Source organism: Netta rufina, assembly GCF_964035555.1.
Source record: "Netta rufina genome assembly, chromosome: 1".
NCBI classification, from domain to species: domain Eukaryota; kingdom Metazoa; phylum Chordata; class Aves; order Anseriformes; family Anatidae; genus Netta; species Netta rufina.
Window position 1 is genome coordinate 109739556 of NC_140123.1, and position 13293 is coordinate 109752848.

The 13293-nt window shown below is 37.5% G+C and overlaps 1 protein-coding gene across 4 annotated transcripts; it reads right to left on the bottom strand.

The window, feature by feature from the left end:
- Positions 1–1220: 1220 nt before the first annotated feature.
- On the bottom strand, positions 1221–12290 carry POU1F1 (POU class 1 homeobox 1; the record flags this gene model as incomplete). 4 transcript variants are annotated; one of them, XM_084306279.1, is made up of 7 exons in its annotated part: positions 1221–1434; positions 4177–4237; positions 5705–5869; positions 7567–7808; positions 8143–8260; positions 9083–9148; positions 12149–12290. In XM_084306279.1, 7 exons carry the CDS (start codon positions 12288–12290, stop codon positions 1221–1223), a joined length of 1008 nt encoding a protein of 335 aa, XP_084162405.1. The 4 variants fall into 4 exon arrangements, with proteins under 4 accessions (XP_084162405.1, XP_084162404.1, XP_084162407.1 ...); XM_084306278.1 differs by having other exon boundaries at positions 9083–9232; XM_084306281.1 differs by lacking the exon at positions 8143–8260 and having other exon boundaries at positions 7567–7812.
- Between the last annotated feature and the right edge of the window lie 1003 nt (positions 12291–13293).

The window sequence follows — 13293 nt, forward strand, 5'->3', positions numbered from 1 at the left end:
AAATAAATAAATAAATAATAATAATAATAATAAAGGTAATCCTCTAGTTTTTCCCTCAAGCCACAAAGTCATAAGGTAAGGTAAATTGTTTCCCGATTTTTATAGCTAAACCTATCCAAATCAAACTTTAAGGCACCCTATCAAATAGCAAGAAATACCTTTGATAATTAGCATAAAGAAAAAGGTCATTTATAGTTGGTGTCTGCTTAAGGCAGTTAAGTGGTACATTAAGTGTTAGGGGCTGTGTGGACATGTCAGTACTGGTAAACTTATTGTACCATGAATAAAGACCACAGTTATGGCACATCTTTCATATCTTCACTCTGAACAGACACAAGGAAGTTACCTGAAACAGTTCAGTCAGTGGCATGCAGCTTCTGTGAGTTGGTACCTGGGTTTCAGCCAGTTTTGGAAAGGCAGCTCTTCTGTCCTCACCCAGCGCTCCTCTGCCTGCCTTCCTGGCTCGCTCACAACTAGTGGCAGTCCCACAAGATCCTGTGGGTATTTTTTATCTTCGGCCATAACTAGATAGTCGACATCACCACCACCACAAGTTTAAGGTCACTTATTCACCTTTTCCTCTTCCTCGAGGTTCTAACTTATTTTTCATGTTCAGTTTAGTGAACTCAGTGTTTGCTGCTGGAGACAGGACCCTGCATGTGCCTAATGGCTCACAGTCTCACAGATTTAGCTCATTTAGCTAATTACCATGGGGTGAAGGGTAAGCAATTACATCTATGTGCAGAGGCAAAATTATTTCCAAACAACAGCGGCTGATACCAAGTTTTGTAACCTTTCTTCATGTGTAACACAAAGGGTTTGTTTCCTCATGCCTAGGTTACCTACACAGGGCTCTCTGTTAATCATTAAATGTAGCACAGACGCAAGGAAGGCACGGTACAGGGAAACTGCATCTACCTGGGCAACTTGTAAAGCATTTCCAGTTACACAAATTCATAATAGGCTCCTTGCAGTTAAGCAGAGGCCTCCCAGTCTTTAAATATATGCTGTAACATTTAATTTGTTCCTGAATTTTTACATTAAAATCAGATCTTCCACACTACATTGCAGCTGAAGCTGGCTAGTTTGTAAGGGAATCAAGTGTTTTACTGATTTTTACATATATATATATATATATATATATATATTTAAAAACAACAAAGTACTTGAAATATTTACAAAAAGCAAAACAGAAATCCACAACTATGCATGAAAAAGATTTACCGGCACTCATGATGCTCCTTGATAATAGAACTAAACGCGTTCTGATGCAAACTTGTCTTCACTCTTTTTTCCCTTTGTCTTCTGTTGCAAAACCAAACTCTCACAACTTCTTTCTCAAGATTGAGCCCCTCAGCCATCCTCATAATTTCCTGAGAAGAAGGCTTACTTTGTTCTCCAAAGTGCCTCTCTAGGGCTTCTTTGGCAGCAATACTGGATAAAGGGACAAAATTTCACCTTTAGACACTTTTCTGACACATTCAGGCTTTTGCCACTAGTTAGAAGGATTGAGTCAGAGTACTGAAGTCAATGACTTGGTTTGTTTCCTCTTTTGCTGAGTAAATAAAAACCCATAGAACTTACTGCTGTAGCATGCTGTTGATGTGGACATCATAACATGCAGAATGCATGAAATTAGGGGTTAGGAAAAAGGAATGCAGAATTTCAGCACAGAGTCATTTAAAGACAAAAATACCATCAAGTTCAGTACAATTTTAGTGGTAATCATGAAATATTTGTGCTCCTTGATGTTCTCTAGAACATCTAGAACCGCTACTAACTAGACATGAATGAGACCCTGGGAATGAGAACAAACCTGACCACCCATTCTGCCCCAGCCACAGCGAATGCACATTGCTGGGGTCACCTGATTGTGTCATATCATTCACCTTTAAAAAGGGGAAGAGCTTCATCAGTTATCATCTGGGACGTGCTGTGTCAAGTTCTATATCTCACCTTGTTATGGAGCAGACACAATATTACTTTTAGAAATCAGAGATTACAGCAGTCTCTTTTGTTGCATTTTCTAAAAATAATACAGTCTTAACCTATTCTTCACAGTCAGCAGTGACAAAGTCTAGCAGTTGAATAAAAAAGTAAGCTAAGAGTACTATCTTTCATTAATTCACTTCCTATTTGTGTTAACGTATTCTCAAAAATTTAAGAGTATCTGTAACATGCTTGCCTGTGAGCAACAGGGTGCACCCAAAACTAGCTTCAGCAGTAGCTGTAATTTCTTTGAACACAAGAGGGCACTTCATGCTTTATTCTGGAAATGAGATACGGGTATTTCCATTATACAAATGTACAAAATAGCTGCTGGAGTTCCAGTTATTTCATCTGTAATATGCTGTTGGTCTTTTATTTATAGGCATATTTTGAAAATTTCAGTAGCATTACCAAGCCTACCTATTAATAGCATAATGTTCTGCACACAGAGATGTATAGTTAATTGTTTTTGACTAGAGTTTTTTAGTTTTCCTGATGAAAATAGAAAATAAAATAACTTCCACAACTTCAAATTAAGGAGCTTTTGCCCAGGGTATAACTAACCTAATGTATTTAGTGGGACTTCTGTTTTACCTCTAGTTTGACTTCAAACATCAATTAAGAATTGCTAAGAGTAAAGCTACAGTTCATATAAGTCCCTCTCCCTGATTAGTTTGAGGTCTTCAAACTGAGGTCCTACATTCCTTCAAAGAAGTAATTAATATTTTCTTACTATATTGGATATGAACTTCCCCTCAATTATCTGTGCCCTTGAAAACTTGCCAGAATTGATGGTCTCAATGAGATGAGATTTGATATAAAAGCAGGAAGAATTATAATAAGCTTAATGTGAAGACTGATTTCCTCAGCAGTTGTTAAAAAGCAATAACAGCAAAACCCACAATATTAGAGGAATGGTCTTCAGGGGATTTCTCTTGCCAAGGGAAATTGCCTAGAACAGAGATGCTCTGAACTCACTGTTCTCAGTCAGTCAGTAATTCACAAACTGTGTAAGGGCATGGCACTGTCCCTGAAGACCTTACTCACCTGGAGAGAAGCTGGGAGAAGAAACTGGCATCCCAAGAGTAAAATTTCATCCCTTTTGAGGTGCTGTGATTAGCAAATGAGCAATGAAGCATTTCCTATCCCCAATTCACTTCTAGCTGAGAAGCATCCCCTTAGAGGAATACTTTAAAAGTCAATGAAATCGCATTTTAATTTTATTTCTTATATAAAAGGCAATATGATTCAAAAAGAAAAGCCCAAGTTGAAGGGGAGAGGAGAAGATATGAGTTGTCACTGTGGGACTCTGAGATTGCAGGGCCATGGAGCAGCCTACTTCTCTGGGAGATGACATTGCACATAGGATATGATCCCTGTTCAAAGAACAGGTGCAGTACCCTAAGAGGTAAGGCCTGACAGCACCAGGTTTGTGCCCAAAGGCAGCCAAATTTCCTTTCTGTGGAAGAGTACTACAGTTCCTTGGAGGCCCCCTGAGGGAATTTTCTTCATCAACAATAAGAGTTTGGTTTATCTAAAGGAGAAGAACATACCCTATACCGTTGCTTTCATCATGTTATTGGCTTTATCTATTTAGTAATTGTTTATATAACATGTTTTTACCAGCCTACTTTATTTCTTTATGGATTTGAGGCTAGACTGATAGTAAATTTTGGTTACCCAAGATGAAAAAAAAAAAATAGGGAGAGAGACCTGCAAAAGATATCCTCAGACTTCCTAGACCACAATTCTGTGGAAAAATAATGCAATTTCATTTGGTATAATGTAGAACTTCCCATAAATGAAAACAAGAGTGCTCTGCTATGTTACTATATAAAGATTATAAGATTGGGGCAGAATTGTAATAAAATGTTTTTTTTGTTGTTGTTGTTGTTTTTTTTTTTTTCATACTGAAGTATGTTGCAATATTTTGAAAACAAAAGTCTTTAACTGGGGAATTTAGTACATTTGGAGAAAATTGGGGGCTTGGAGGGGTATGCTGTTGTTTCTCACTAGACTATTTTCAAATAATTTATCTTTTATTAACTATTCATTAATAGGAAAAAAAATCTCAATTTCAGCCTCACTTCCTCCTCTCCTCTCCCCCCCCCCAAAAAAAAATAAAATAAAATAAAATAATCTTAGCCAAAGGGTTTTCTAAAGTGTAAACCCATAAATATGTATTACCTTATGGTGGTTCTGCGCTTCCTCTTCCGCTCATTCACTCCAACTTTTTCATTGTATAAAGCTGTATTAAAAACAAAACAGCAGTTAACTTATACAGGGAATGGAAACTGAGTACAATCATCTCTAGAAAGAAAACATCCTTTTGTTTGAAGACAGATGAAAGTGTAACAAATACTGTTGCTGGCAGCACTGCAAGAAGGGCACCATGCACAGTTACACTTCTTTCTTTAAGATCTTTCGTCATTATTTTAACTACAGTTATAAATGTTTATAAGCAAAAATGGTGTGCCAATGGTAAAGCTGCAAGTAGCACTGGCTCTGCTTCTCTGCCAGTGTACCCAAGGAACCATACATCAGCCCCCTCCTTTTACATACCTTCTTCCTCCTTGCCTGCTGGGTACTGCCTGGAGAGATGCAGTCTATCTCCGTACTTTTCAGCTACCTCACCCTCTTTCTTCAGAAATAAGAAGCACTTATCCCATTTATTCATCTGCTCCACCTTCTGGTGGACAAGTCTCCCATTTTTTTCAGAGGCCACTGTCTGCAGGCATGATCTTACCCTGCAGTTCAAGCCTGCACCAATGCTCACACAGTCAGAAGCTGCTACCCACCATAAACCCCTTAGAAGTGATCTTTATGATGTGCTGACCACATTAAGAGGTTTTGGTTCCATTTGGTTCAAAGGAAAATGAACTGTGTGGCAGAATCAGCTCCTTAACAATGTTTCCTACTGTTGAATATAATGGCAAATGCAAGAAGTAGTATTAAGATCATCTCTTTCTTCCTATGGTAGGTGAGTGCCACACAGTGGTAAGTCCTGGCTTTCAATCACCTCCAGGCATACTGCTTCACATCACTGCCATTCATCCTGTTGAAAAGGTGCTTCCTTAAAACAACCCATTTCCTTTGAATCGACCAACCTGTTCTAAAGTCAGCTTAGCCCAGTGAACCTCAGAATTCTTTCTACAAGTGGAAATTAACAGGGCAAAAGGAAGGGAACCCTCAAGCAGCAAAAAGGTGGCAACAAAAACATCACATCAAAAACCTCTATGTCATGCTATTCTTCTTCAGGGATTCAAAGAGGACTGCCTTAGCTGACTGAACTCAAATTCTTTATCCCATGGCCACATCCTGCATTCCACAGACTGGAAGGAAGAGTCTTCTGCTAGTGAAGAATGCCAGTTCAGTGCTGCACGCACTGTCCTGCAGATCCTAAAGAAGTGGTAATGACTGACCAATGCTACAGTAGTGGGACTAGCTCACTACAGTGGGACCGAAGGAAATGACTTCCAGAAGGCAAAATGATGTTTCTGCTGTTCTGTACCTTCTATGCCTTTCAGTTTGCCCCTCTTCTCTCACCCAAAAAAAAAAAGATACTAAAATTCATGACATGCCATCGGCACATCTTAGTATTTAAAGCTGGTAAAACAAAAACCTTTATTTACAGAAGATGCATATTAGTCCTTCAAAGTATTTATAATATTATGGTCTAATTGTAGTCAATATTCAGAGGATTTCAGCTCTCTACCTCCCACTTGCTCTGCTTCCTCCAGCCACTTAGACAGTATTGATTTCAGTTTGCACGCATTCTTGAAACTCAGCTGCAAGTTTTCAAACCGGCAAATTGTAGTTTGGCTGAATTCAGAGCCATGTACAGCAGCCAGCGCTTCCCCAACATTGGTTTGTGTATAACCTGTCAAAAATTAAAAGGAAAATGTCACTCTAAAGCTTTCTAAAAAGTGTTACTGTCATTATTACACTTCAGCCTTCACTGCCAACTGTTATGAAACTTGTGTGCCTGTGGTGTCTTCAGGATGGTCTTTCTGCAGAGGTCTCTGAGGCTGACTTTCAGCTCACCTCAGAGCTGTGTGGAGTCTTCTGCTGATTTCAGAGTTTTACAGGCTCTGAGATTAGGGATCTGAGAAAGGTCCAGACCCCATAACCATTCTTTAGAGGATGCCATGGCAATAAGCTAATCCCTAGCAGCATTGCTGGCCTCCTGTTACTTGTTGTGATGCCTAAATTGAAGCGATCAGAGAAGTGCTGCACTTTACATGTGGGCACTGACTTGATAAACAGCAGCTCTCCATTGAGTGCATTGAATAATTTGGCTTGTCTTCCTCCCTCTCTACCTCTGCGCCAGGATGAGTACAATCTCTTTAGATGCTGAATGTCTCACAAGGCAGCCTGTTGCTTCCCTTTTGACTGCACTAACTGTGTCTCTCAGTCCCAGACCCAAAGCCCATATTAACTCTGTCTTCTCTTGTAAAGCTCAACCTCGGATTAGTTTTCCTCTGCAAATTGCATTTTTCCCATCAGAGCATTAAGCTCAGTCTCACAGTCTCTCTGCCATTTGTTTACATCAGAGGAAGTTTCGCTCCCTCACAAATTACTGCATCAAGATGGAGTAATAATTACACTGATTAATAGCTTGGGGCCCTGATAATCTTTCCTCTGTTGTGGTTGATGTTGAATACATGATATACAGTGAAAATACCTAAGTACACAAATATTATTATAAACCATAAATTTCTGCTTTAGTCCTTATTTTTTATACTGCAAATGGAACACAAGAGCTTTCTAGCTATTGAAATAATGCATAGACACATGTAACAATCTTGTATTCTTTTCTTTTCTTACATTTATAAAGTTTTTTTTGTTGTTTTTGTTTTTTTTTGTGTGTGTGTGTTTGTTTTTTTTTTTTTAATAGAAAGATGCCCTATGACTGTAATGCTACAATATAATTCTATAAGCAATACTGTCAAAATTGCATCTTTTTGTTTGGAGTACCCAATATTCAGCTCACCAGAGATCTACTGATACAATTCATCTCACATCATCCCATCAGATAGGAACAAAGAAATCAATTGCTGCTGTACCTGTGCCATGCTACCAGAAAATAAAACAGGAGGAAAATCTTCCTACTGGTGTGAAAAATTTGCTATGGATGTCATCCATCTTGTATACTGAGGTGGCATTGCACCATCTTGTGAGATGGAGTGCTTCATGGGGAAGAGAATGGGTACAAGAGGTTAGAGAATGTGCTGCCCTCAGCTGCAGAAAATTTTGAGCTATTCAAAAACTAATGCACCTGCTACTGAATGCAACTTAGTGAACAACAACAACAAAAAATGCCTCTGCTCTTGTAAGGAAGACAAATAATTCAAAAAGCAGGAACTTTTACAGTTACTTTCTGCATACTAAGCTGCAAAAAGCTGAAGTTTATCAATTCTGTGCAAGTCTTCTAGGAATGGAAAAAAATTAGCCATACAAGGCAAGGATTAAAGTTATGTTTATATGACTGCATGGACCAGACCATAAAACACTCAGACATAATTGAGCTCTCTTTGGAAATTTTCAGCCTTTTGTTGGCTGACAAAAAGCACATACCCAGCTTAATTCTCCGCAGTTTAAATTCATTAGCAAATTTCTCCAGCTCTCTGATTTCAGGTGAATCCATATCAATAGGCTCTTCAACAGACTTGCTTTTCCTGCGGAATTCCTGCTTGAAGTCTGCAGCTGTGGGATCATCGCCGAGAAGGGACTGGTGCATGGGTGTGAAGCCGTGGCCCAGAGCACAGGAGCTGGCACTCAGGGCGTGCTCAGGGAATTTATAAAGGCAAGGAGTCAGGCTGCCTGAGCAAAACCCAAAAGAAAACTACATACAGTTATTCTGCTAAACTATGAAAAGATGCCTTTGTCATCTCATAACCAAATCTGTAATATTTCTATGTAATTTATGTGAAAGGCTACCCAGGAGCAAGGGTGAGGATCTCCCAAGAGACCCAGTCTTTCTCTTGTCTCCATATACAAAAGCAGAATAGCAACCACTTTCACAACCCATAGCCATACGTATTGCATAGTCAAACTGTGACATGTCATTATAGATTTCAGATAGGAAAACCTCACACACACACACACACAATCCCAAAGAATAAGGAAAAGACTAGAAAAAAAGAAAAGGACTTGCTTTGCAAGGTGCTGACACTATTGACTATGTTTGGATGTGGCATGCTGCATGTCTGTAAAATGCGGCTCTGGGAGAGACTTGCTGATAGCATCTCTGGAGTTGCAGGCTTGATACCTAAGAAATACAAGGGTACAAAAAGAAAGGAGAAGGTTGAAGATCTATTTATTTTGGAACAGAACACAATAGATTTCTGAGCAATACCTTTTTTTTTTAATACCTACAGACTTTACCAGGGGATCTAAACAATGCCAGGAACATTTGCAATAGACAGGTTAGACAGATTAATGGATAATGAAATGGGAAGATTTGGACATTTGCACACAGTGAAGGAAGTCTACTGTCAGTCTGTAAGAAGTCCCTATACAGATGTACTAATCTATACCAGCTTAGTGAAATATTTCCTTCAATCTTAAGTGAAATCAAATGCTGAGTTTGATCTGGATTGGCTCTGAGAAACAATTATTTCCTGGGCTGTGTGTTAATCTGGCTCATGGAATTGTCTCAATGAGGGCAACTTGAATTTACATAGAATAATATTTCTGCTTTCTTACTTGGCCTGAAACTTTAAAACTGAGTGTGATGCTAGCATACCTGTGAGTGGAAAAATCCATGATCATCTCTGTGAAAGCACATCATACTGCTTTATGGCATTCAGAAAAAACATACGTTGACTGCAAACTTTTTTTTTTTTTTTTTCTGGCCTTGAAAGCTATCCCAACATGTTTAAACTGGTAGAAATGCAAAACAACCAAACAAACAATCTTGATCATAACTCTCAAATATCGATTCTAAATCCTGTCACAGTTTCCATGCTACAAGTTTAATGCACATTTATCTTGTCTTCTTTAAGCAGTTGTCTTGAACTGATCCCTCTAAATGAAAACTGACCAAAATCAACATTCTAGTAGCCCATCCAGTTTAAGCTACATCTCTTACCTGCCATCACCCCATAGGTAGACGGTTGATTTCCGTAGTGACAAGAGGGCACAGAGTAATGAAGTCCTGCCAATGTATTTCCCAAAGTCATCATGGCAAAATGGAGATGGGAGCATTTAGGAGTTTGGATCAAAAACAAAACAGATTGGACTGGTAAGAAAATGTATAAGGACTCAAGATACATCCTTTCAGTTTAGAAGTAGAAGGTATCCTCGTATACTGTTTTTTCTCTAATCATTAACTCTGGGCCATCAGGTTGATGCTGCTGGAAGTCCAGAACACTGGGCCCAGTCACACCAGATGAGATTGCCACTACAAGTAGTGAGATACCTTTTGAGCCCAAACCAGAAATTTTCATGTCATGGTCTTGATGTATTATTTTAAACAACATCTATGGATCTAGCCACAGTTTATATATACTGCTGAGTACGCAAAGCAATGAACTCTCCAAGAAGAGGCTCCCCACCCAACTTCCACATACCATTTCATTTATTCGTATATGAAAACTTGTTTTGTGTTTCCAGAAACATCATTGCCTTCACTATCATAAAATCCCAGAGTGAACACACACATATAGGAAGGCAATATTTTATGCATGCATAAGACCTATGTTCTTAAAAGCAGTTGTTTGGGACGTTTGCTTTGCAGCATCCAGAAGTCATTTTCACAAGTGCCAAGCCACTGAAAACATTTCATGGTGCTTTTGCCAGGTTGTCAGGAAACAGGATGATAGATTCTGGGCTTATCTAAAAAGTTTGGCTTATATCAACATTTTTTATCACCAGCAGCAGCAAGCATGCAATGAATTTATCTCCAAGTCTTTTCACAGGGGTCTTCCAGGCAGCATAGCAAAAAGCATAAGTCTGAGGAAGAGATTCAGGAAGCATATTCCACTGGTTTCTTGCCTCACTAGATCAATATTCCAGCTGCTCAAGAAAATCAGCAAAGAGGTCAAACAGTATCAAACTTTCATCAGTGAAAGATGAAGCTATGCTCTATTTCCCACTTCTCCTGGAATACAGAAATCACCATTTTCTAGCTCACTCTATGATGAAGAGAGGTATTTCTGTTCCGTGCTCAGTTATCTCCAATGCTTGGAGATTCAGACAACATTTTACTCAATGCAAAAGCTATGGTTCCTGACAGGTAAGCAGACAGCAGAAACATGTACACTGTCCCGTCTAACAACTGTTCTAAAGGGTAATCTTAAAAATTCATGTTTGTGAGCATTCAGATATGTAGAACTGCACTTTAGATCACACATTCCAGTTGTTCAAAACAGAATAATTAATTAGGGATTAGAATCTCTGTTTTTTACAACAGTAATAACAGTAAAATGTCATGTTTAGACACGTCTATAAACTCTACTAAAAGAAGCATGCCCGTACAAGTATAAACACACCCAAAATAGAAATTACATTAATAATACTCATGCACTTAGAGCAATACAGCTTTTCTGTTGAATTAAGAACTAGGGATCTAGGTGTTTACTTGTTGTTTTCTTTTTTTTTTTTCCTTTTTTTTTTTTTTTTCTTAATCCATAGTCTGTACTGTTTTTATAAATAAAAATTACCATTTTCAACTTACTAATAAAGAGTTGATACTAGGTAGGGAGGAAGATGCTACTTAAATAATAATAATGAAAATGTATAGGGTACTACAGAAAACTATATGATATTGTATATTATTTGAACAAAAGTACTCATATTTAATGGTGCAGCATTGTTACATGTCTTTTAATAAAATCTGACATTTAAATAAGTCATTATTCAAAATTCTTTCAAGTCTACTTTTTTCCACAAGTTTTCATTAGATGTTTTCACCAGAATGGCATTGTTTATTACAATTTCTGAATCTATGTACAAAATTTGGAAACCTTTAGTCATTGCAAACAGCACCTTCTGTAACTTTTGTTCTCACAGGATCACCTCCTAAATGTGATCCTGTGAATCAAATTCCCACTGACTAGTCATATTTGTCCTTGTGGTGTAACTAGAAAATATCAAAAAACAAATCCAAAACAGATCTGAAAATGCTTTTGATAATACTGCCTCTCACCATATATTTTTTCCTACATCAGAACCATAAGGAAAAATAAACAATCTAAAAAATACTGCTATAATACAGATATATAAATGTGGCCTCATGTAAAATTTAAATTCTCCTATATAGGTCCCTACTAACACTACTAGCAACAACTGTGTTAGGATATTTTGAGCTTCCTAGCATACCTAGCATATAAGATCACATTAGGTAACACTGATGCTTAGTTTTCATTACCTATATGCTATTTTATTTTATTAAAATATTTCATTTCCAATGCATTCAGCAAAAGAGTTGTTCCTTGTTAAGACTCCAAGTAAAATCATTACCTTTATGCAGTTTCAAACAAATCAAAACTATTTCTTTTTCAGTTCCTGAGTTTTCAGTAACTGTTGTATTCTAGAATCCCATAACCGTAGATTTGAGGCTGCAAGAAATTCCTCTCTCTCTGTCTCTCTCTGAGACAGTTTAGTAATTATTTGGGTTATATACACAAACATTTGAATTTCCAAAATGTAGATGAGACTTCCATCACCAATTTTGAACATTCACTTCAATTTTCATTTTTATTCAGTATGTAATATGCTTCAAAGAGCAATGTTTCTCCTTGAAAACATTTCCATATAGTATTCAAACCTATTTTAAATACATTTCCTATTTAAAATAATTTATATAATTCAAAACTGTGGTTACATAAACAATTTTTCAATTATTTACACAACTATTATCATTAAGACTACAATGGTAAAAAAGTGTCAGCATTTGAACCTGTTCTAACCTACTCTATTTTATCTTGCAATAAATTAGGAGAAAGCTAAAGTTTGGCTGAAATGCAAAAATTGTGAGTGTTCCTTATTCACTCATGATGCTGTTTTGTGAAATTGTTTTTACTTTAAAATACTTCCAGTCCTGCACATAAATGATACCAAACACTTTAAATATTGTGAAACTTGATGCAGGCGTATCATCTAAAAACATTATAAATGAGAGTTATAGAGAGCAATATTATTTTTAAAAAAGTACCTGTAGAGACAACATTGGTCGCATGGTTAGAAACTGGCAGGCACTCTGCTGCGCTGTGATGCATTATCAGAGGCAGAGAGGGAGAAGAGTCAGAATTCAAGGGTACAAAGGTGTCAGATGAAGCAAACGCTTGGCAAGTCATACCCTCAAAGAGATGAAAGACAAAGAGCCACCTTCCCCTGTTTTCTAACAGAACAGATCCTGAGTGATTAACAGCAGCTCCAACTGTATTCCAGTCTTTGTACTTACATATACATATACAGAAGGGCTGCAGAGCACAGGGACGTCGTGTGCAGGTATTTATACCACCAGGAAATCCCTTTATCCATTTTAATGTTCTTTCCCCAGCAATATTGCTATACTGCTATAGAGCCTCCTTCCTTCCCACACAAACACAATACGCGTCCAATTACCGTGGAGAGAAGAAGAAGGAAACCAGAGACATGATTTAACAGATATTTTCAATTAGGTCTTTTGTGAAGAACAATGACCAGAAAAGAAATAAATAGAAGTGCCGTCTCCAAAGTCAGTAGCAAAGAGACAGGTATGTTTAATACTAAGTAGGTTTCCAGAGTTAACACCTGCCCCCAGAATCTCATCTAGGCAATTGTCTGGAAGACAACCTGGCTGAGAGCTCAATCAAAAGTCTGCAGAAGTCAAGAATCTATAGCAAAATACTCTGAATTAACCAAATTCCTAGCAGATACACAGTCATCATTTGTCTTGTTAGGCTAGTATAAATAAGTGATGTGTAACACAGATCAACTGTATCCAAGAGGAAGCTGCTGAACAGACACTTTTACATAAGCAAGAACTGCTGAATGTTTATCTAAGATAAACTCTTGAAAGAGCCTACAGTGACACATGAAATTCACTCAGTTACTATTATTAATTTATAGCACTGCAACATCTACAGTCTCATCCAGAAGGTCCTGGTCTTTATTGTTCTAGTGACTAAGTAAAAGCAGAATCTTTTTACAAAGAATTAGCTATCTAAATGATTTGCTGGCATGAAAACGGAATGACTTTGAAACAGTGAAAGCATACAGGTTAATCTGAAAACGATGAAAAATCACTAAGTACATCATAGTCATATATTCTATGAATAGGTCATAAATTTTAAAGGAAAGAAAAAAAAAAAAAAA